The sequence below is a fragment of the Trachurus japonicus genome, chromosome 14, assembly GCF_045865225.1.
Source record: "Trachurus japonicus isolate A0001 chromosome 14, Traja_1.0".
In the NCBI taxonomy this organism is placed as follows: Eukaryota; Metazoa; Chordata; class Actinopteri; order Carangiformes; family Carangidae; genus Trachurus; species Trachurus japonicus.
This window is the reverse complement of record NC_140920.1, coordinates 13,186,302-13,208,748: the sequence shown is the minus strand read 5'-3', so window position 1 is coordinate 13,208,748 and position 22,447 is coordinate 13,186,302. Positions and strand designations below refer to the sequence as shown.

Here is a 22,447-nt window from a genome sequence, read left to right as displayed (position 1 = left end):
GGAAATTCCCTGGTCGATTTCATGCCAATTCATTATGGCCTTGAGCTTCAGTGAATTATATGCAGCCAAATGCAAGACTCTCAAATAGAGGAGCACACACAAGGACAAAGGAATGTGTGTTCTCACTGCAACAAGCATGGTGTTTGCTGGATATCCAGACTGATTAGTGCAGAAGTGCTCCACTACTTTGGAAATTTCACAAACTGATACTTGACTTGACTACTTAGTTTTTGACTTTTCCATTAAAAGCTCTGTGGTAGCGGTACATTTCTTGACGTGTTACTCCAGCTGTTGAAAACCAGTAAAACATCAGGGTGGCCTAAGTGTTTTGACGTATTTCCAAGTTAAATATGCCCACCTCCCTGGCTGTCATGGCAAGTTATGTTTTATTAAGTATCTTTATTTATTGCTTGAGCTTTCCTGCCCCCAAAAAACAAAAACATCCCGATTTTCAGAGTCAGAATTATTTTAATTGCTTTCAAAAGATGATGCAGCTTTACACCTTTGAAAAACATATTGAAAAACACATAGCAGGTCACAAAAGGTATAAATCATACAAGAGATGCCTTTAAAAGTCAAGTGTCCGGACACCACAACAGACATTAAACAAATCAATATATACAGTCACTGTCTCATGTACAAAGAACCAGGTTAAGATGCAGTACACTGGGCACATACCAGCCGTTGTCCATCGACATCATAGAAACACTGTAATCCACTGTGATTGATTAAATCATTGCAGTATTAAAAATGTACAGGGACATCGACAGTATATGGCTCATTGAGATGGGCAATCCACTGATAATGCTTTCAATTTCCCCCTGTGTACTGTAATGCATAATAAAGCTAAACAGCATAAAAAAACACATTACAACATTATTTAAAACAAACATTCATTTCAAGGAGTAGCAAAATGTTATGTGGCAGTCTTACAATATAGTGCATTCAGGAAATGTAAGAAAGCTTGATAGATATTTGAATGTTCCAAACTTAAAACACTTGATACTTAGTTTTGCACGTGAAAAATGTGGCTTCCAGTCGTGTCATAATCAGACTTTTGTTTGGTTTCAGTTAAACACTGAGCTGCTGCTTCTCAAATGACAGCTGACACGTTTATTCAAGTCTCAGGGCTGTAATTAGTTGTCATAGTGGGGGTCAAGCCTCATGGACCGACCTGTAATTATACACAGAAACTGGATTCCCTTTTCTCCCCATTTTTTCACATAGCAACCATTATAGAATAGAAAAAGACAATATGAGGACATGAACACATCAACTTGTTCAGACGATGTAAAATACTCTACACGCTACACTAAACTTGAACTTGAAATAAACGACTCAACTTATTACTGTACACTGTACAACAAATTGTTATCATGCCCTCTGATAGGTGTCCCGTGCAGTGAACAGTGACGACACCATCAGCATACAACAAACAGGTAATTGGAGGGATACATGGATGTCCATGCACTGCTTTCTGTGAAGCTCAAAGTTACACATAACAGTTATACAAAACGCATGATGCATGCATCTGCAAGCTTGTAAAAGAACAATGCGGAATGTGCCTCAGACATTAGTGTGAAGCTTTGTGTGTTTTGGATTGTAAGTGGGCGGCTGTGGCTCAGAAGGTACAGTGGGTCGTCCACTAATCAGAGTGTTGGTGGTTTGATCCCTGGCTCCTCCAGTTCACATGTCGAAATGATACTGAACCCCAAACTGGGCTTCAGTATCTGACAGACTGTGTTTGCGTGCAGGACAGAGGTGGTGTGCTCTGTAAATAACCACTGCTGTATGAATGTCTGTGTGAACGGGTGAATGTGAAGTGTTTGGAGTGGTCGTCAAGATGAGAAAAGTGCCATATCAGTGCTAAAAACAGTTGGTTTGAGAGAAGTTGTCATCTGCTACTTCTTTTATTTGAAAGTTACAAGTTTTAATTGTATTCCCCTTAATGAATTACTGTAGGTGGTTTCCAACAGTTTCGCTCAAGTGCCTTCAATCAATTTGAAGTTAACTTCAAAGCATTCCACTGATTTTCTCTCTTGGTTTTTATCTCTGAGGTTTGGCAGGGTCAGTAAAGGACTTTCACATTCTACATCTGAAGGTCTTCAAGTTTTAAATTGGTTTTGAGTTAACATTTCATGTCCTGTCAGCATGTTACTACCCTTATCTTGAATCTGTGCCCTTTTAATCTTTTCTATATTTGGTGCCATCCATTCTTGTAATTGCAAAAATAATCAGAAAGGAGGTTCAAGTCACTAGACATGCAGGGCATGATGGCAAGGTGTTTCTGTGGCAGTTCCATAACAAATTATAATTTCGGTTTGATATATTTGGTAAGAATATGCTTTATTGTCCATTATTTCATTTTGTCCTTGGATTGTACTGTGCAATCATCCTTAGGTTTAAGTATCATATAAATTTACTGTTAGATTGAGCTGTGGGGGAATATTTTATCAAAACTTTTTTGAAAAACAATTTCTCCAACTTCAGTCTTACAAAGCACCTGATTTAACACGTTTACCCACTGCATATTTATAAGTTAATGATTTAAAATTTGTAACATCAAACACATTCGCTGTCAAACTGACAGGAAAAGATTTTAAGTGCAGAGTGACAATAAGCTCAAAGTGTCTTCTGGAGACACTTGGTTCAATGTCTTTATTGTGCTGTGTAAAGCAATGTACTGAGTGAACAGCACATAACAAGTGTGTAGATGACGTTTTAAGGTAAACTGTATCGTGCAAGTCAGACGTTCTCAATGACACGGTTTTTGAAATCAAGAGTTTTTAATTTCCAGTAATTAAGAATGTATTTGTTTACTGACTTTATATATGTTTACTCTACACAAAGTATTATGACCACATTAAGTTTATTTTGGCCATTTGCCATACCTTTCATATCTGCCCTGTTTACTATAGTTTGGCAACACGTTTAATGCCACACCAGGATTTGGGGAATTTGTGAATCTGTTAGAAAGTTTATTAAATAACTATATTAAAGTTGAAGTATGTGATTTTAAAAAACAAAGCCAAAACCAACAAATGACTAATTTCAGGGACTTAAAATCCTTCCAAGTTTATATTATTTATCACCCGCAGTTTTCACCCGCTTGCACAACAATTGTAAAAACAGATTCCAATGTCTGGACATGTCTGTGACCCAATTCTCATCTGCTCCTTTGGGGTGATGCAGGCGGCAGTTGGTTCCCTGTTAAACTGGTTTCGATGTGAGGATGTTGTTATGATGCCATGTAAAGCCCTTTGAGACAAACTGTTTGTAAAAACGGGCTATACAAATAAAATTGCCTTGCTTTTGGCCACATCTTATTCTCTTATTTTGCTTTTGTATTTATATTTATTTCATCAAGTATGTGAATAATGAAGGTCAAATGCAAAACTTGATGTCTTTAACCCTGGTATTTTAAGACGTCTGCAATCATGAGTTACAGACTGTGAAGTAGCATCTGTGCTCAAGCTGAAAACACTAAGAAACAGCAGAGCCGTCTACACGTGATACCTCGCAGCTCCTCAGATAAAAGCTTTAACAGTTCTGAACAAACAATCTCAATTATAGCTAAAATGAAAATAAAAACTTTAGCAATAAAAAAAAAATGAATATGGGACAGGTCTAAGAGCTATTAGATTGAACATGTCAGGAAACAGTGCAAAGCCTTTGTTTAAGTTTATGGAGGCAGCAAAGCTGAGTCAGTTTTGATATAAAAACCTTCTACTTGTGAAACAAGATGGGTTTAGCCAAACCTGCCAGAATCTTTGGTACATGTACTGAGATTATTTCTCCAATCATCTCAGGAAAGCTGACCTTGGTGGGGAGGGACTGAGCCTGAACAAAAAGGTCAAATGTAAATTGATGGAGCTTCTTTACCGTCTGAAACAGAAGAAAAAACACAAAGAGATAAAATCATCTGAATACAGGTAGAGTTTTGACAATAAATTGCATGGCATAAGTGTGAGGACTGTTGAGCTCTGAATCACAGTTAACACGTCCATTAAGCTTATTTGTAGCCTTTTTTATTCTAACAGTTATCAGATCTTTAAGGTCAGATTTTAATGCATCATATTCAGTCTGTACTGGCTTGAAAACAGCATTTTTCAGGGTCCATTAAAACATAGGGCTCTAATTTCGTGGCTCAGCGCAGGGTGGTGCAGCCCTCACAGTGGTAATTTCGTCCGGCGCAACACCGTGCGCAGCCAATTTAGTAGAACGAGGTGCGCCAAGATGGGTGTGGCAGCGCAGTTGGGGGAGGTGTCAACAGATTCAGCTTGGCACAGTGACAATTTCGTGCCAAAAGGCTGCGCTAAAGGTGCGCCGAAAGCTCACCAGCTCCAACCTGGTCTACTCTCTCGGCGCAAGGCGCAGCACAGCTGGTGCAGTAGTAATTTGGCTGACCGGCGCACAGTGCGCACATGTCACCAAAACCTCACAGACAGGTTTCGAGACACATTTCAATGCAATTAATGACAACAACCACTATTTAATGTAAGCACATAAATGTATATCTATATCACTTGTCCCCAGTGGTTAAATTGGCTTTTGTAAGGAGGGGGAGCCCTTCTTCACTCAAAACATTTTTACTTAGGGGAGACTGGGGATGGTTGTAACAGCATCACTTTCACCAATAAGGGATAACATTAGAGTTATGTGATCAATATTATGTGTGCCCACTCCTTGACATTGCTTGTGAATTTGCATGGCTGTGTGAAGAAGTGTGTAGGTTTTACAGCCAAAACACTTTTTTTTAAGGTCAAAAACTAATATTTTGGACCAAGTCAAAATTTTGACTAATATCGATACCGTTGAAGTTTGAATTAGGTAACTTATAGGATGAATAAGCAGGTTGGTGAAATACGAGTCATTTAATGAATGTTTATTTCATACCACCATGCTGGTACAGCTAGTCAAACAGTGGCTGACAGGGGTGGGGATGGTTGTAACACCTTTTATCTTTGTTGTTTTATTAAGTGTTCCAGAAAAGACTTTCAAGGCCTTGTTTCCTATGCTTCACCATGGGCTTCTTTCAGGCCACACTTTACTGTTCCATCTCTATCTTGATAGCTGTACTGTCAGGTGTGAAAGGAGCTCCTACATGCTTATTTTCAGCCTATACTCTTTAGCCTACAGCATCTGATCATACAAATCAGTGGCCCTGAAATCTGTGTTTCTCTTCTATAATCAACATTCTACATTCCCATTTGGGGTTTGCCCGTATGACACACACACACCCGCTGCTGTGCTGTCTCTCTCTGGACTGGGCTGCCTGTCATGGAGCCCTATGGGCTTAGGTTTGAGTTCTCAACGGCCGGTCCGGTCCAACCGACTTTATCACAGAAACATACAGACAGTTTCAATAAGTTAACAAAGTTAACATTTTGTTGTTGTGACAGTAGGCTACTTGACCCATAAGCTTCCCGCTGTCTGTGCATTAACTGAGCGTCAGCAGCACTATTTAATCACTGCTTGTCCCGTCGCATCTGAAAAAGAAAAAGACCCTTGGCGATGCGTCCTTTACGAACAGCTGCTTCTGATTTCTGAGCTTGGACCTTCTGGACCAGAACATCAGTTTCCTCCTGGGAGAAGTTTGGCCGTCTAACACTGCTGTCTCCTTCTTCCATGGTGAAACAAAACACTATGCTTTGCCCGCAGTGCATTAAAAGGCAAGGAGAGGAGCTGATTTGACTCGGTTATGTTAAACCCACTCCACGCCTTCTCTCCTCTCTCTTTGCCACTTGCGCCGGTGGGAGGGACGGAGGCGGGCTGGTGGGCAGGGCAGGTGCACCACGCCTGCGCCTGGTCTACGAAATTAGAGCCCATAGTATCCCCTTAGATGTCACCTTAACATCCCCAGGAAGTGTTTGAGGCAGAAGTACAATTCTTGATTCATAGTTTTCCCTGAAATGCAGCCACATGCTCAGAAACGATGAACAAATACACATCCAATAATCCAATAATTGAAATCATAAGTAACAGCGTCTCACCATCTGAAGGGAGTCCAGGAGTCGGGTGAGTTGGTTGAACCTCTGAGAACAGTTGGCCGTCATTCGATAGTTAACGAGCCTATCAAGTTCGTTGATGTAGGTGAGACGTAACTCGTCAAAGTACTTCTGACTCTTCAGACCCTCGACTGGAACTGGTGAGATAAGAGGGGGAAGGTTTTGACTCAGATCTCTCTATTGCCGCTCCTCTAGTTTGTTTTGATGCTTGGTAAACACTTACGAATGCTGAAGAGGAGTAAGGCCTTCATGCAGAGAAACTCTTCCTGAGTGATCTGCAGCAGCACAAACTCTTGTGAAAGATGCCTCATCCGAATACAGTGCTCGTACATGGTGGAGATGTGCATCCGGTGTCTGCAGATGTTAAAAAAGGGGGGCAGGATTGGAGATATGTGGATGAATGGGAACGTTCAAATCACAAGAGGCAAAGAATAAATTGCTTTATACATTGGACATTTATTCTGTAATGGACCAGCACAGATGAGGAGACAGTGTCAGAGGGTTACATCCATTTCTCTAACGGCTCTAAGTGGGGACAGTGACGGAGAAATATCACTATAACACACACAAGATTTCTGCTAACCTTTGACATTTGGAGCAAATACGCAGCTCTGTTCTATTACTAGTAATCCAGTCATTTAAAGTTAATCATCACAGGTGATTGGATATTTCACGTCCATCCTGCCTGAATAATGATGTCAACATATGTGAGTGAGAGATTGGAGTTTGCTATCTCTTCCAATATAAATTAATTCTGCTTTCATCATGAATCAGAAAACCCTTAAATATACATTTATGCCATGAACATAAAGGAAATATAAGAGATTGGAATCTTAGTTTAATACTGAAATGGCCGAAACTGCAGACCACAGGAAAGAGACAAAAATCAAAAGACAAAGAGGAATGTAATAGAGCTGATTGTTCTCCATTAGCCTGGGAATGGATGCAGAGTTTCAGGTCTGCTTGTATAAATGTAACACATCCACAGGCCAGCATATAATCAAATTATTACATTTATAGAGCTTCTGTTTTATAGAGCTATGACTGTGTCTAAATTTAATAATGATGATGACGATAACACAGTTTTGTCGTCAGGATGGACTTGGAGATTTTGGAGAAAGCCTGTTTTACTAACTGGCAGTAGGACTTTGAGAAGTTTTAATGATAGACACCACTCAGTTGAGTTGTGCGAGATGTAGGATTCAGTGGTTTGGGGGGTTTGAGCCACACTTGGAGATAAATCTGATTTGCTTTAGTTCTGACCACATCTTCATATAAATCTCTCAAGTTTATGGACCAATACTAAATCCCTTCAGGGACCTTTTCTCTTCTCTTCTTTTAATTTGTGTTTCTGTATCTAACTGAATCTACACAAACACTGTCCTGATCCAGTCATAGTTACAGGTTTTGTCACAGAAAAAGGTTTTTTGTATGAGCATAAAAATAAACTTGAGGAAATTGATCAGTGAACACAGTAACGCCTTCATTTGTAAACAACATGTGAATGTGGCCCGGGTGCTTGCTCCACAGTGCTGTATTAAACATTGATGCCCCCTGACAGGCCAGACACATTCATACACTTTTTCTACTGTTTTTATTTGTCAAAAACTTTGTTGCTGTTTTGCATAAAGATTGCAGAGTCACATTTCAGAGACACTAAAAACAGCAAACAACACACTAATAGTCCTTTCTCATTTATTAAGTGGTACGGTTTTCTGTTTGGTCAACCAAACGGCGGCTGCAGAGCTGTTTTAACAGCTTAATGTACTTTCGCCATGTTGGATCTTGGGCTTCTATGATTAAGTATCCATTTGTGTCATCATCAGATAGTATTTACTATTCAAACCCTTTCTTAATTCTTATATTTCCTGACACTTGGGTGGTTTGAACATCTACTTCTTTGAGCTTTGTTTATTCAGGAAAGCTTCTCTGTGCGCAAAGGCGCTTTTTTTCAGCAGCACCCTGTCTCACACTGACACAGTTGCACAGTTGCACAATCATCAATGGGAGCTGCCCAGTATGTCCACACTCGTGTCTGATCGCTGAGCAGCTTCAGTAGGACGCTCTGGGATTTGTCTCTCATTCACTTGCCTGCCAGATCAAGACCGAGCCAACTATCAGGCTCAGACCGAGCTTATCAGGTTGTTTGTTGAAAGTTTATGCAGCTTAATTCATAGACATGAATTCCTGCTAATTAATTTTGCCCAACAAATTTAACAGGGACATATAATATATAATTTTTGATGAGTTTTACTTGAATGTAATGCCTGTTGAACGTGCCTGAAATGCCATTTTATTATTAAGACTATCATGATGAATCTACCTCATTTCTAATCTCACAGTAACAAAAGAACACCTGAGGAGGAAATTGTATGAACACTATCCAAGAAATCTTGCAACCACTCTGTACTTTAGAAAATTTTGAGAGACATCTTTGTGCATGAGCAGGAAAATAAATCACAGAGCGATTGAGGGAGAATGAGGAATTAGATGAAGACAATGAGAAAATACAGTCGGTATTATGTATGATAGCAGGCTTGCTATAAGTATAATGAGAAACACCCCCCCTTCATAAAATCCTTTCAGAGCTCACAGCATATAATTCAAGAATTCAAAGCTGTACGTACTCGTTGAACACAAGATCTGGAGCGAAGTAAAGCATCCTGCCGTTGACGTTCTTGTAAGACCTCCATCCCAGACCAAACACCATCACCCCCATCCATGAATGTTGGATGACAGTCATCTGGTCGTCCACATGAAGATTTCTAAAACCTATGGACAAAGATTTCGAGTCACCAACAGTGGCATGACATGGAACATTTTAAATATTAATATTAATTATTGTATCTTCTAACCAGAACATTTATATTTAAGTCATACTTTACCCAAATTATAGAGCAAGGTAAATTATTATTTAATCAAATTGATCCATTAATACATTTATATTGTACTAGATGTCCTTCCTTTGGCACTTTGTGAATGTTTGTTGTAATTCAGCTCATTTATCATTAACTTTTCATAGTCAATGATGACACAACTGATCATAATTGTAATATATTCTACAGAGTAACAATACCAGCCAACTTTAAATTCAACAGGGTGCTGACTGAGTGGTAATTTTCTCCTCATTTTACACTCATATCTGACAAAAGTGATGAAAGGCCACAGATGTATGGTATTAGGTTACAGGTCAAAACAACTCAAAAGAGTATGTTCATTTCATCTTGTCACAGGTTTGGTTCAAATTGGATACAATTCTTAGTTTGTCACAATAAAAAGAGAATATTCCCCGACTCAAAAGCCTCAAAGCTGCTGTGATCAGTATCTTCTCTAAAATCACCTGACTTCCCTTCAGCTCCACACAGCATTTGAACATATTCCAGTTTATTTAGTTTTATGAAAAACAACTTTTGTAACACTATTTTTCGTTAACTAATTTCATCAATGCCAATTTTTTTAGGCAGGAAAGAGAGCAGGCAGACAGAAACAATTGTGAACAAAAACATTTTGCTGCCAAAAAAAAGAAGAAGAAATGATCAGATTTAACCATAGGGAGCAAAACGAAACCAAAAGGAAAGTGAGAATCAAAACTTAGACGTATCAGGATATTAGCTGATCAACATTGCTTCAAAGATCTCTGTGTCCTACCTGGCAGTCCTTTTGCCCATTTGACCACTTTGACCAGTTGTCTCTCTCCGAGCTCATTGAGGCTGGTGAGCAGATTGGCAGCGGAGTCTGGCTGGCCGTAGTCATGTCCCGCGTTCACCACCTCTGGCTCAATGGCCTCCAGGATGTTGAGAAAGACCAGCTGGGAGTTCAAGTTCAGGCCCACTGTGGGAGATATACTCGGGACGGCCTCTGCGGGGTCCTGCACAGGATGATCCTCTTCAGGGTTTTTCTGTTGTCCAATCTTCTTCAGTTTACGTGCTGCAAACATAGGAGACTCAAACACTGAGAATCAAACCGTGACGATGAATACTATAACTGTGCTATTTTGTAACAAGTCACAGTTCAAACAAATATTCAATTCCCAACAAACCTGAGTCTAAACACGACTAAAAAAGCGATAAAAGGTAGAATCAGACAATAATTTTTGCATATTGTTAAATCCCCTGAATGCAGCTAAAGACTTGTGTGGAAAGCCATGATGGATTTTCTGCCTTTGATTTTGAGGTATTTTACTATAACAACTGTTAGATAAGATAAATATGTAGTGCATACTGATCAGACAGACTTTCCCTTTCATAATGGTCACAATCATGGGTTTTGGGACAAAAACTGTTACACTGTTTTGATTCAAAATCAATCGATTACTTCCTCATGATTCATCAATGCTCAATAAAACAACAATGTTTTTTTATACACACTGTGGTTAATTGTTTTGAGCATTAGAGGGAAGATGTGCAACCAAAACTACTATATTAAGAACTGGCTCTTCTTTCTAAATCATCCGTCAGAAATGTCTCCTGCTGCAACTGTGGTTTTTAGATGAGTTTTTTTATGGGAAATATCAATTTTATCCAACAATACCTAATACTGATCTGCTAATAGCTTTGAAGATACTGAATCAGATTCCATTTGGAAGAAAACTCTCAGAGCAGATGAGCCTCATCTGGTGGAAAGGCCTGTGGTCATCATGTGTGAATCCTGGCAATGCAGATGTTATTTCTTATTTTTCTGCTTTTGCCTTGAGTGCGTTCTGAAAAGATATCCGTAAACTACATAACTCAGTGAACCAAGAGGATTTGTACTATTTTTGACAAAACATACAGAGATTAGAGGATAAGGAAATCCCTAAATAAATACTGAATCTATGTCTATATGTTTATGTATTTTATATTAGCTGGTGCATCATTTTAAAGACACCCTGAGGAGTTTGCTTTTGGTTATAAAAGAGTCTCATATTAATGTGGATGAATCTACGTTACCCACACTTGTTAATGGGTCCATTTTTGATCGTTTTGTTTTTATAGTTATTTTGGTCGGCTCACCCAGCATTTCCTACTTTTGGTTTCCCTGGAATAACACCGCCGGATCGCCGTTTATGGTTGAAACTACGACGGTATCTGATCGTCTTCATACCTCCAACTTTCATTCTTGATTAATGAAAACATTCTTGGCAATGTTTTCGCTTTCATCCGTCTTGCGCCAGTCCAAGAATTTCACCGTACGCGCAGAGGCTCAAGGGAAATGTAGTGTGAAAACACTTCGCTTTCCAAAACTCCTCGTAGTCCCTTTAAGCAGTGACAAAGCTACAAGTTCTCTGCCCAACAAATCCTGAAAACCCCAAAGCAGATGCTCAACAACCTGCACTTATAGACTACAGAAAATTGGAGCTGGCATGTTATACAGTAGCTGGTGGAGTCAGCAGAGAATAATTATTTTCTGCTAAACAGCTGCCAAATAAAATAGTTGTTTAACAATCAGGTTTAAGACCACCAACCATTCACTGCCTGTTATCTGTCCTCTCCTAACAGGGCTGCTTCAACTCAGCCTGTTATTTCAGAATTACATCTGTGCTGGAGTGTGACTGGCAGACAGATACAAATGGTTTGTATGCGCTGAGGAGGCTGAAGGACTGAAATTTGAGGATGCTCAGCAGAAGAAATATTTCATCGTTGTATTCTTTGACAAATTATCAACTTTATCTTTAAGCAGTATAAAACCCATAGAATTAAAATATGAGGCAACATATTATTTCTTTAATCCCTTTTATCGTTGTTGACTGACAGTGAAAAATGACTGGTTCTTTGTCACACTGTTGCTTGTCGCAGTCTCCGTGTGGAGAACGTCTGGCTTTTCAATTCAGTCTGATAAATATTGAACTGCCAGTTATAGACACAACTTAAGTCTCTGTCAGAAGTAACAGGGTTGAAAAGCAAATTGCAGATTATATAAGAAAGATCATTTGCAAAGCTCACATTTGCATTTACGATCCAATAACAAACATTTGAAAGAAAAATGGTTAATTAAAAAATCCTCCCGGGGATTCTCGACGGAGACACAGAGACATCTGATCTTTGCAGAGTGCAATGTAAATAGGTTGGGTTGAGCTAACCTTGAGATCCCCAAGCTTGAGTTTAAGCCAGTATAAACAAGGGGAGACTTCCAAATGATAGATTCAAGCACAGTCTTTGTTACGCTCACATTAAGTCCAGAGGAACAATTAATTAGTCAAGATACTGTCAACTGTCTGTACACAAGCTGCTGACCCACTCACTGAGCTGTGGCGTAGGCGTCCTAATTTGTTTCCGGTTAAAACTGACCTCCAGTCGATCACCTGCTGATTTATCCATTACAAACCCTTTTATTTACCTCAAATGGAACTACATGTGAAAGTTGCTGGCCTTTTTTTTTTTTTCTCACTGTAGTCGTTTTTTTTGGCCCGCCTTCACCTTTCCATGCTACTACCAGCCTCATTGTCATTATAATCACCACCTTTATTCTAACTGCACATACAAAAAAAAAAAATACACACCAAAGTTCAGTTCAGTGTGTATTCGTCCTCTTGAAATGTCTTTTGGTAATGTGCCTGTGCAGATCCCGATTTACTCTCACTTTGGTGTCCAGGTTGAAGACGTCATTACAACTCTGGCTCACTGATGTAAATTGCATTTTTCTGTGTGACTGTGTGTGCGAGTGAGTGTGTGTGAGCACTGCATTTGACAGTGTGACAAAAGGACAAAGATGTGAGAGGAGACTGAATAATAAACCTTCCACTGACCTGGTTAGTGAAACCCTCAAATGTTAAATTTTCCAGTACCAAAAAACACAACGGTAAATGTGTATGAGCTGTAAATAACATTTTACATTAGTGCTCTATATAAAAATGTACTAATTCTTTGTAATAACAGGGTAATAACAAGATTATACTGTTGTAATTAAAGAGGGAAAAAAACTCTTACTATTGAGGTTTAAATTTTGGATTAGGGTAATAATTACAAAGGTAATGACAAGGCACACACATAATAAGGAAGTTGATGAAGAACATCAGATTGTGATAAATAATGAAGTGATGCTCCATTTAAATCTTAAATATTATCATTTAAATTCAGTATTGAATTCAATAATAAAAAAAAAACTTTCTTCTTAATTCACCTTTGAATGTCAAGGCTCAGAGTCTGAAAACACATTTGGAAGTTTCAGTAAAATAATTATAAACCAGGACTGGAAAATTTCAAAAACTCACTGTCACTTTAAATAAATCATTACGAAGTCAATTGACTCAAGTTATAACATACACCGATCAAGATTACTATTATGACCACTGACAGGTGAAGTGAATAACACTGAATAACACTTGTTGGTGGGTGGGATATATTAGGCAGCAAGTGAACATTTTGTCCTCAGAGTTGATTTGTTAGAAGCAGGAAAAGTGGGGATTTGAGTTAGTTCAACAAGGGCCAAACTGTGATTGCTAGACGGTCGGGTCAGAACATCTCAAAAAGCTGAAGGTCTTGTGGGATTTTCCCGGTCTGCAGCGGTCAATTAGTGTCTATCACAAGTGGCCCAAGGAAGGAACGAACTAGAGTTGATACACATGTGGAGCGAACGCTGGCCCGTGAGGTCTGATCCAACAGACCAGCTACTGTTACTCATGTTGCTGAAGAAGTTAATGCTGGTTCTGATAGAAAGGTGTTGGGGACCAAAACAATATTAGGCAGGTGGTCATAATGTTATGCCTGATCGGTGTAACATCCGCCCCTCCAGCTGTTGATAAACTGCGGCTAAATTAATTTACTAACCCTTTCGTAGACTCAGCATGGCCGTGTTGTTTTTTCATGTTATGGCTCTGGTCATTTCGCCAAGGAGGATATTTCCTGCTTGACTTTTGTCGGAGTGGAGCCACAACATTCAGAGAAACCAGATATGACTGATTGAAGATCTCTAACAGAGAACCAGAGGAGTCAAACTGGTTCATCTGAGCCCAGCTGACTCGTAAACTGACAAATTTATTGCTTCTTCCTCTGTAATATCACAGTATTACCCCATTATATATTATGTAAATATGACGGAGCTGTAATGTGCTATCCTAGAGGCTGCAGCAGGAGCGTTGAGCTCTGCAGGAGAACCTCAGTACTACTTTACAGTAGGCCTAAGCACAACAAAACTGGAACAAGACGTCAGGACAGATGAGGACACTATGCAGGGGTTAGAGCTGCTGTCTCGGGATCCCCCTTGATGAGTTGGGGTGAGGGAACACTGTTTTGGGCTGTTTTGTTGAGATGGATGGACCGTAGATTAGAAATGGTAAACTGGTACCTAAACAACTAGCTGGAGGCCCGACTCAACTTCTTCCCTTCAGAGGTTGAAGGTGAATATCAGCTTGTGTACTGTACATCATTAACTTCAAAACTCACTCACTGGTAGTAAAACAGTAGCTGATCTGTCTCATCTTGTACCTACTTGTGGTTTTTTGGGCATGAAGATAAACTGGTTTCCTTAAGTCCTAAATGCAGATGTGCAGCAGGTTTACTTCAGGTTACTGGGAGACCAGAGGACTTACCTCCCTGCTCAGCTCCTGCTGGCAGAGATAATTAACATTCCAGGAAATAGCATGTAATTCAAATTATTTAAGAAATGAAACATTCGAACAATTTATATGAGCAATGCTTCTCGATCTTGCACAGATGCCAAACTCAACAAAAGCATGATTCAGAGATGTCATTGGCTTTTTTCAGGCCATGCAAACATTAAGACTGAAACAAATATCAGTGATCTAATGATGCAAAGGTTATAATTTCATTGACGCAAGTAACAATGCAGTTGTCATTTTGTAACACATGAAGCCAAAGCCTATTAGTCAAAGAGCTCTCCCTTCTCTCAGTATTTCATGGCTTGACCTTGAAGCAGGAGAGTTAAAAATCCTCTGGGATAATAGCGCCAAATGTATAATTTTTCTGCCTCCACTGCTACAAATTATTGTCATGAATTTTCTTGTGAAATGCCGTGAGTGAATTACATGTCCATGATGAGAACATAAGTGAAAGGATCTTTTTAGCCACAACTAGAAAGGGTGTGCCTTTTTACTGACAATCACAGCATTAGATCACATTTTCCCTCCGCGGGTTTGTCAGCGACTGGTGGCGAAATTACCAGCATGTCTGCTACTTTAATTCACATGTCTCATGTCAGCTTTGTGCTTCCCATACAATTTTCACCGTTAACAGAATGAGAAAATGGAAGAGAGTGAAAATTGAACACAAGACTAAAATTAGTCCACTACATGTCAATCTTTACAGCCTAATATGACGAACAGGTCTGGGTGACAGTAAGGAGAAGTGAATGGGAGAGGTCTAAATTGCATGGTAGCTCAGTCAGGGGCTTGATTATCAGTAACATCCCCTATTGTGATGATGCCGCAATTGAAGAGAGCCAGCTAAGATGTGCAGTGTCGAGAGAATAAAGTACTTGGTCTTAGAAAACCATTAATAGTTTCACTTTTAGGACTTCACTTTCTCTCATGTGTGCTTTGTTCATACAGTGTGTACCGGTAGTATGTTGTGTTTGTTATGGTTCATATAGGACTGATGTATAGACATTTATGTATAGTCAATCTGCACATATATGAAATGCAACTGATGATATAAAAAAACAAGAGCTTGTGTGTTGTTGTATAGGAAAAATGAATGATACAGTATGTATGTTTTTACATGCAGATTTTAGTGCATGAATTTATCTTACCTCCAAGAGTCATCCCAGCTTCAAAGCACTTTCTCAGCCGACAAGATGGACAGTTCTTTCTTCTTAGCTTATCAATGGTGCAGTCGTTTTTGCTTGCACACAGGTATTTCTGTTTGCCTACATGGACAAAGAAAAGTGAGAGAAAGTGTAAATCACTGTCTCATTCCAAATTAAACACAAATGTAGAAAAAGAAGAAACGGGTATCTGCTGACTTCAAATTGTAAAACAAGACAAAATAAATAACGTCAAACAGTCTGTCAGGATACATGAGCTCAATGGGACTGGGTGGTCCACGTTAGACCCTCTCTACCTTCTGCAGCTCTTTTGAAGAAAACCTTGCAGCTGCCGCAGGTGAGAGCGCCGTAGTGGCAGCCAGACGCCTCGTCCGAACAGATGAGACACGTCCTCTGTGGTGGGAAGAAGAACTCCATGGGGAACAGGTGTTCTCTACCTGCCTCAAACCTGCAGTCAAACATATGAAACATGAAACATGTTTAATAGAGCGTGGTCGGGCGGGCTGCGTGATCAAACATGTTGCTTTTACTCATTTCCATTTGTTTGTCGTACTAGTATTGCATATTTATATATATTAGGCTATTGTTCGTTTTAGTAGCTTATTAGTTTCTTTTTTATGTTATTTTAATGTCTTGTAAAGCTTAATACCCCTTTTGGGACAGATAAAACCTAACCTTGAACTTTTATACAAAAGAAAGTCCTTTTTTTTTCACCAATTCAGCTCTGTCCAGCTGGAACCACAAAGTAGTTAATATTCCCCTGAACCACACTACAGCCTGTTACTGTGTTTAAGGAGGGTAGAGAGTGTGATGAGTGAGGACAGTGTGGGAAAGCTTTGAGCGGCAACACCACAGCCGAGTGGGGGAGTGGGAGGGGACGATGGGCGTCCAGCCTCAACCTTGAACGCTGAGAGACTGGAAAAGGCTCAGACATAACGATGCCTCAGTGACGTGCAGCTTAGATATCAAGGTTTGCCTTCTGGGAGATGACGACGAAGCACCTCTACTGTGTCCTGATTTGTAGACATAAGGACAAAATGATTAATATACAGTAAATGTAAATATCCGTTCTTTTTAGGTCTCCACAGTCATTTTAAGGGTATCTCTTTTTCAGATTTATTTCATGAGGAACGGGAATAAGCTCTGAAACCTGTGATTATCCTTCTTTAGACTGAAATCCAGTCATGGCTGTGATTAAAATGTCACTGTAGTTTAAACAGAGAGAGCTGAAGTGATGAGTGAAGTCTGGTGTTTTCTGGGAACCATCAGCAATAATGTGGGGGGAAAAAAAGCACAAGGGGCAACAAGCAAATGCTGAGCACACGGACAACAAAGGCAAATACGAGTGCTCTAACACCCAGTGCAACTAATCCAGAACCCACTCTGGGTTGATTATACTCCAAGAGTGAGGTGTCAGGTCACAGCTTTTTGACCAATCTCACTGATAAATTAAACACTACATCCATAACTGTAACCTTCAATTTACTGCTCCAGCTTCTCTTAGGTTTAAATATGGTGAGTGATCACAAGATTGCTTCTAAAATACAGTTTTTCTATGTGTTCAGCGTTAGTTGGGAACATTTAGAACAAAAAGATTTAATTTTATGGAGAAAAAAAAACAACCAAAGCTCAGGTTAAAAATTGTACATTCAATTGTACATTGTATTCAAATTGATTTGTCATTATTCAATTAGCTGGACTCATGACTTTTTTTCCAAAAACAACGACATATAAAAGTGGTGTTCAAATCGCAGCTTTTTAACTCAGACGGTGGCTGGAAAATGTGACTTTAAACACCAGTCGTTATTATTTCCATAGTACAAGAGAACAACTTGTCAAGTGTGTCATTTTGTGTGAAGTATCTAGTCCTCTGATCTGGGAGGTCCTTGCTTTACCAGCGTGTAGAGATGACTGGCAGTGGTGGTGTAGTTGTAAGAGAAAAGCTTATTATTAACAGCTGGATCATGTCTGATACTGTATACCTACAGTAGACACCTTTATTACCCTTTATAAATGCCCTGTATAATTCTACTTTGTGTCAGGTTTTGAAAAGATAAACATGAATTACTTTTAAAGCTAAAAGCTCTTTTACTGCCTCCATTCCTCATCTTTTATATCACATGATTTAAATGTACTCTGGTTAAGTATCTGATTTTTTTTACATTGAGATAATTCATACGCCTGAAGTGCAAGAGACACTAGATGTTGTGTGCATATATTTTAACAGGAATTATTGTCACCATCCACCGACCTTATACAGATAAATGCTTTCCACATCATTTTAAACAAGACATTAACACAATTTTCAAATTTCCAAAAACAGAATGATCTCTTCTCTAACCACACACAATGCTGTTTGACTGATAGAGTAGAGGAGTAGGTTTAATGTTCAGTGCTGATACCCAGATCTCACAGATTCACTTCAGTGTTATTTATTTGCTTGAGTTCACTCTGTATCATCTGTAAAACTAAATCACATTCATAAAAATAAGGTGTAGTAAGCATGTGAGCTTGTAAACTGCGTTTGCTCAAGCCATGTAGTTTAAATAACATCTGTTTCCACTCATTCATGTGGCAGCAGTACGCAGCTCTTACTGTAATTGGTCAGGGGGAGTACAGGGCATCTTGGGATGTATTCTGGTCCATGTAGTGATGGTGGACAGATCCTATGTATCATCAAATATCATCACTGCACAGGTACACACTGCAGTGTGCATTGACTGTTTAATTATAAGTGAGCGCTTTGCTCACAGGTCATTGTGGATATTCACAAGTCCAAATTCAAAGTCTCACTTTGCTCTGTAACCTTTTAAAATCTGTTTGGTTTGTTTGTGACAATTAATTAATCATACATGTGATAATTTTAATTAAATACGAAACTAAGGCCAATGCTACCGCAGAGATTTAAAATTTACAATACTGAATATTACGTTTGCAAAGTGCTGCAAACTGCTCACACACACACAAAAAAAGGTGATCAAATGGTGATCAACACACACACAGACACACATACCTCAAAACACACATTATTAAAAGCATTTCAAATGTTTTAATTTACGAGATGTTATAGTATCAGGCCTAACCCCGAGGCAGAAACAAGAGGTGCTCGGTCATGCCAGAAGAGGTAATTCAGCTATTTGGTGAGAGATGAAAGTTCAGCAGACTGATCATTGAAGCGATTCCCGAACCTCCTCCTCTTCATCAAAAAAAAAAAAGCAAAAAGCTGATAGTCGCTTCAGTCTTTAGATGGAAATCCCTGTTTCAACTGATTTTTCTGATTGGGCCTCGGACAGCGACATTACACAGAACTACCTTGATTCAGACAAATGTGCAAACTGAGGCACGATTACCTTTTTGCATTTCCCCTCTAAAGGAGATACAGGTTCATTGATTCCCTCTGTCTCTCTGTGTCCTTGTAGCAGCGTGATGCTGAGTACAGGGATGAACCACGTCGAGGTCAGTTAAAAATGCACTTTAAGTGGAAAAACAAAACCAGATGTATGTAAATGCGCATTAGAGAGGAGTAACTCTCACTGCATAATTTAGCCGAACAAAACACATCAAAGACCTGTTCTAGCTTTATCACTCCGCGGCGTTGTCCAGATTATTCGGTAAACCTTCCTCTTGGAGCCGATGCCAGGAGTTAAACTGATAAACCAGACAACTGCAAGGTCTTTATGCTTGTGCACTTGTGGACATCCTGCTGAGTCTGAAGTCAAACCCGCCCTGAGCCGAGTGTGAGGTCGGGCTCGGTCGCAGATCGATCACTTCTCTCTTTCTGTGTTTTAAGTCACCATCTACAGTCAAATTATTTGGTAAAGGCCAAAAAAAAGTAAAAAATTCAGTGCAAATGAAGTCGGATCACAGCTCAGTGGGTCAGACAGACCACACTGCCAAGGACAGCTCCATGTGGGATTTTGCAGCTGCTCGTCCTCATTGTGAAGAACCTCTCTGACCTCTGCGTCCTCTGCCTTACTGTAATGTAGCTGGTTCAATGATTCACTCTACATACAGTACACTGTTGTTTTGACAGGACGGCCAGAGATGCTGGTTTAAGATGATGCTCTCAATCATTCACCACCAGCCCAGAGAAATCACAGACAGGAGAAGAGAAAGGAGACGCTGACGTCATTTTACCGTTACACTTGTGTGTCATGGTCCCTTCTTTGTCAGTGTCAGTCCACATGTCCACTCTGTGTCCTTCATTTTCCTAACATGTCTGACTTGAGAGCATTTTCAAATTCAAAATGCATGTGGAGCTTTTGCAAACTCTCACAATTATTATCAACTAACATATAAAATTGTCACAAAACAAAATCAGAAACTGCTGTGCTGTAGTTTAATTCTGTGTAGTCAAATCTGACTTATTTATGAAACCAAGTCCACAAATCCACTGATAACGCTTTTCTCACAAGGAAATTATATTTAAAGTCAAAGAAAAGCAAAAAATATTTTTTTTTACTGGGTGCAAACAATTCAAGAACAGAGTCACACTCAAAACATTTGTTATGCTTGACGCATACAAAAAGTATAGAAACTGTATGGTATGATAGAAAAAAATGTGTTCGAACAGATGTTTAGGATTTTATGTACGACATATAATAACTTTATTTTTTGCAGAATTTATAATCATTTAAAATATCTCTATATAATGTGAAAAAGTTCACATTAAATTGGAAAATTTAATTTAATATACAGGTGAGGTTTTATTTTAACATTTTAAATCCTGAAATGAGCTCCAGGTTGCACTTGTAGCCTTTGAAAATGTCAAGTATGTGAACCAGAACCCAAATATATTCCTACTTCCTTTGTAAATGAATTACAGATCCAGTTTGATGAGCTAAAAGTCCCCACACATTTATTAAAACCAGCCTAATAAAGCCCTAAAATACACATGAGTCTCTGCAGAATTAAATCTGTTCACTTAAAAGATTTCCTCAGTTTGTAAGTAAAATATGCATGATGATCTTGAATGCACCTGTAATTCGGCACATAATGACCCAGTGTTGTGCTGATATTGTGCCGGCAGCAGATTGTCAACATACACTAAACATGTTATTGATGAGGAGACTCTCATGTCTGGGGTCAGCTAAAGGTCAAACCGGACTCCTTTGTTATTTCTGCCGGATTATCCCTAAATTCAATTAACAATTTTTAAATCACAGGTTTAATTTGTTCTCATAGTATTGTTGTTATTATTTTTAGTACTATTATTATTTACCTAGTGTCGTTGTAGCTGACATCCAGCCATTCTCCGACCTCAGTCTTCATGTAGCTGGGGTTGGGGTAGGGCGGCCGCAGCGCTCTGCCCGGGTACCACTGCTCAGAGCGCATCACGCTCCTCTCGTATGGATTACATATGAACGCGGTGTTGGCTCCCGCGCTGTGCGCGTTCATGCAGTGCCTCGATCCCCAAAACTGAGAGTTGTAGGACTTGTCATTAAAGGTGTAATCACTGGGCCACGGCGCCGCGGCTGACTCAAACTCCTCAGATTTGACTTTGACTCTTTCGTGTTCTGGCTGAAAACCAGAGAACTTGTTCTCCATGGCTTCCGCCGGAGCTCTCGCCTCCTCGTCGGGGGGCTTGTAGACTCGACACGGCCTCTCGGCAGCAGCCGTCTGGCCGAAGTGAGCCAAGTTACCTGGCGCGGATGATGGAGCGTATGTACAAGAGGCAGCACGCGCTGAAGTTATGTCATCCTCGCACAGTGTGAAGTTTTGCTCATCCACAGATGTCCGAGTGGACGTGAAGTGGTGCAGCGGCGCAGCGGTGTCCGAACTTTTGAACACTTCCACCAGTTGCCTGTGGCCGAGCAGCGGCCGGTCGGCGGGGTCGGGGCTCCGGTACTCGGCGCCAGCAGCAGCCGCGGCTCCGGCTCCGCAGCTCAGGGTCGCAGCTCCAACTCCGAACAAAGTCTCTCCGCGTGCGTGGTCATTTGCTGCGCACGGGGGCAGAGCGCCGTCCAGGTCGCTGGTGTCGGTGGACTCCATGGTCAGACCCAGAGACACGGACACGGCTTTGCACAGCTCCCGGGCTGTTTCTGAGATTGTGGCGCAGGCAGAAAAAGACGGACCGTCGCCCACTCGGCACCCAGTGTTTACCAACTCCTGAGGAACAGCGCAGCGGTGTTTTTCCATGGCACAGGCTTGCGGGATAATGTGCTCGGATCCGTAAATGTTTGCGTCTGCATGGTCGGAGTCTTTCAGTCTGCCAACACCGGGTCCTGTTGAGTTTTTGATGAAATAAACTCTACTTTCTTCAGTTTTTAGGGACATGCTGGGAGCGCTCGCAACGTCGCCTGTTTTGATTTTGTCCCCCCCTGGCCAAATCTTGCTACAAGATAACTGTCGGTTAGTTTGGCTCATTTCCCAGAAAGTGCTCACTTGGCCAGGAGAGCGAACTTTGCACGACAGAAGTCTCGACAGGTCCCGGTGATTGTTAGTGCTCAGCCCAACTCAACTCTCCCGCTGCGCGCAAGGCTTTGGTAAAGGTCCTAGGAGAGCTGCAGGAGTCACAAACTCCTCCTAAACTGAGATCTTCAGAGTCAGAGGCGCTCAAGTTCACTTTGATAAAAACTGAATTCAGGAGAAGACTCCAGTGTCTGTCTGACTCTTCACTCACTGAAACAACAGCGGTCATGATTTGTAACATTTAACTATAACTTTTTTTTGAATTAGCTTGTGTAACGCGAGAGAAATGTGAATTAACCTTTAACACACCAACTCCCTCATTTATGCAA

General features: G+C 40.2%; 1 protein-coding gene across 1 annotated transcript; it reads right to left on the bottom strand.

The window, feature by feature from the left end:
- Positions 1-3,361: 3,361 nt before the first annotated feature.
- On the bottom strand, positions 3,362-22,246 carry LOC146974374 (androgen receptor-like). Its single transcript, XM_085797634.1, has 8 exons — positions 20,929-22,246; positions 16,004-16,155; positions 15,693-15,809; positions 9,657-9,935; positions 8,636-8,780; positions 6,232-6,362; positions 5,994-6,145; positions 3,362-3,885 (listed from the first exon to the last, which is right to left on the bottom strand). The coding sequence occupies exons 1-8, from the start codon at positions 22,071-22,073 to the stop codon at positions 3,727-3,729; spliced, it is 2,280 nt and encodes a 759-aa protein (XP_085653760.1). The 5' UTR covers positions 22,074-22,246; the 3' UTR covers positions 3,362-3,726.
- Between the last annotated feature and the right edge of the window lie 201 nt (positions 22,247-22,447).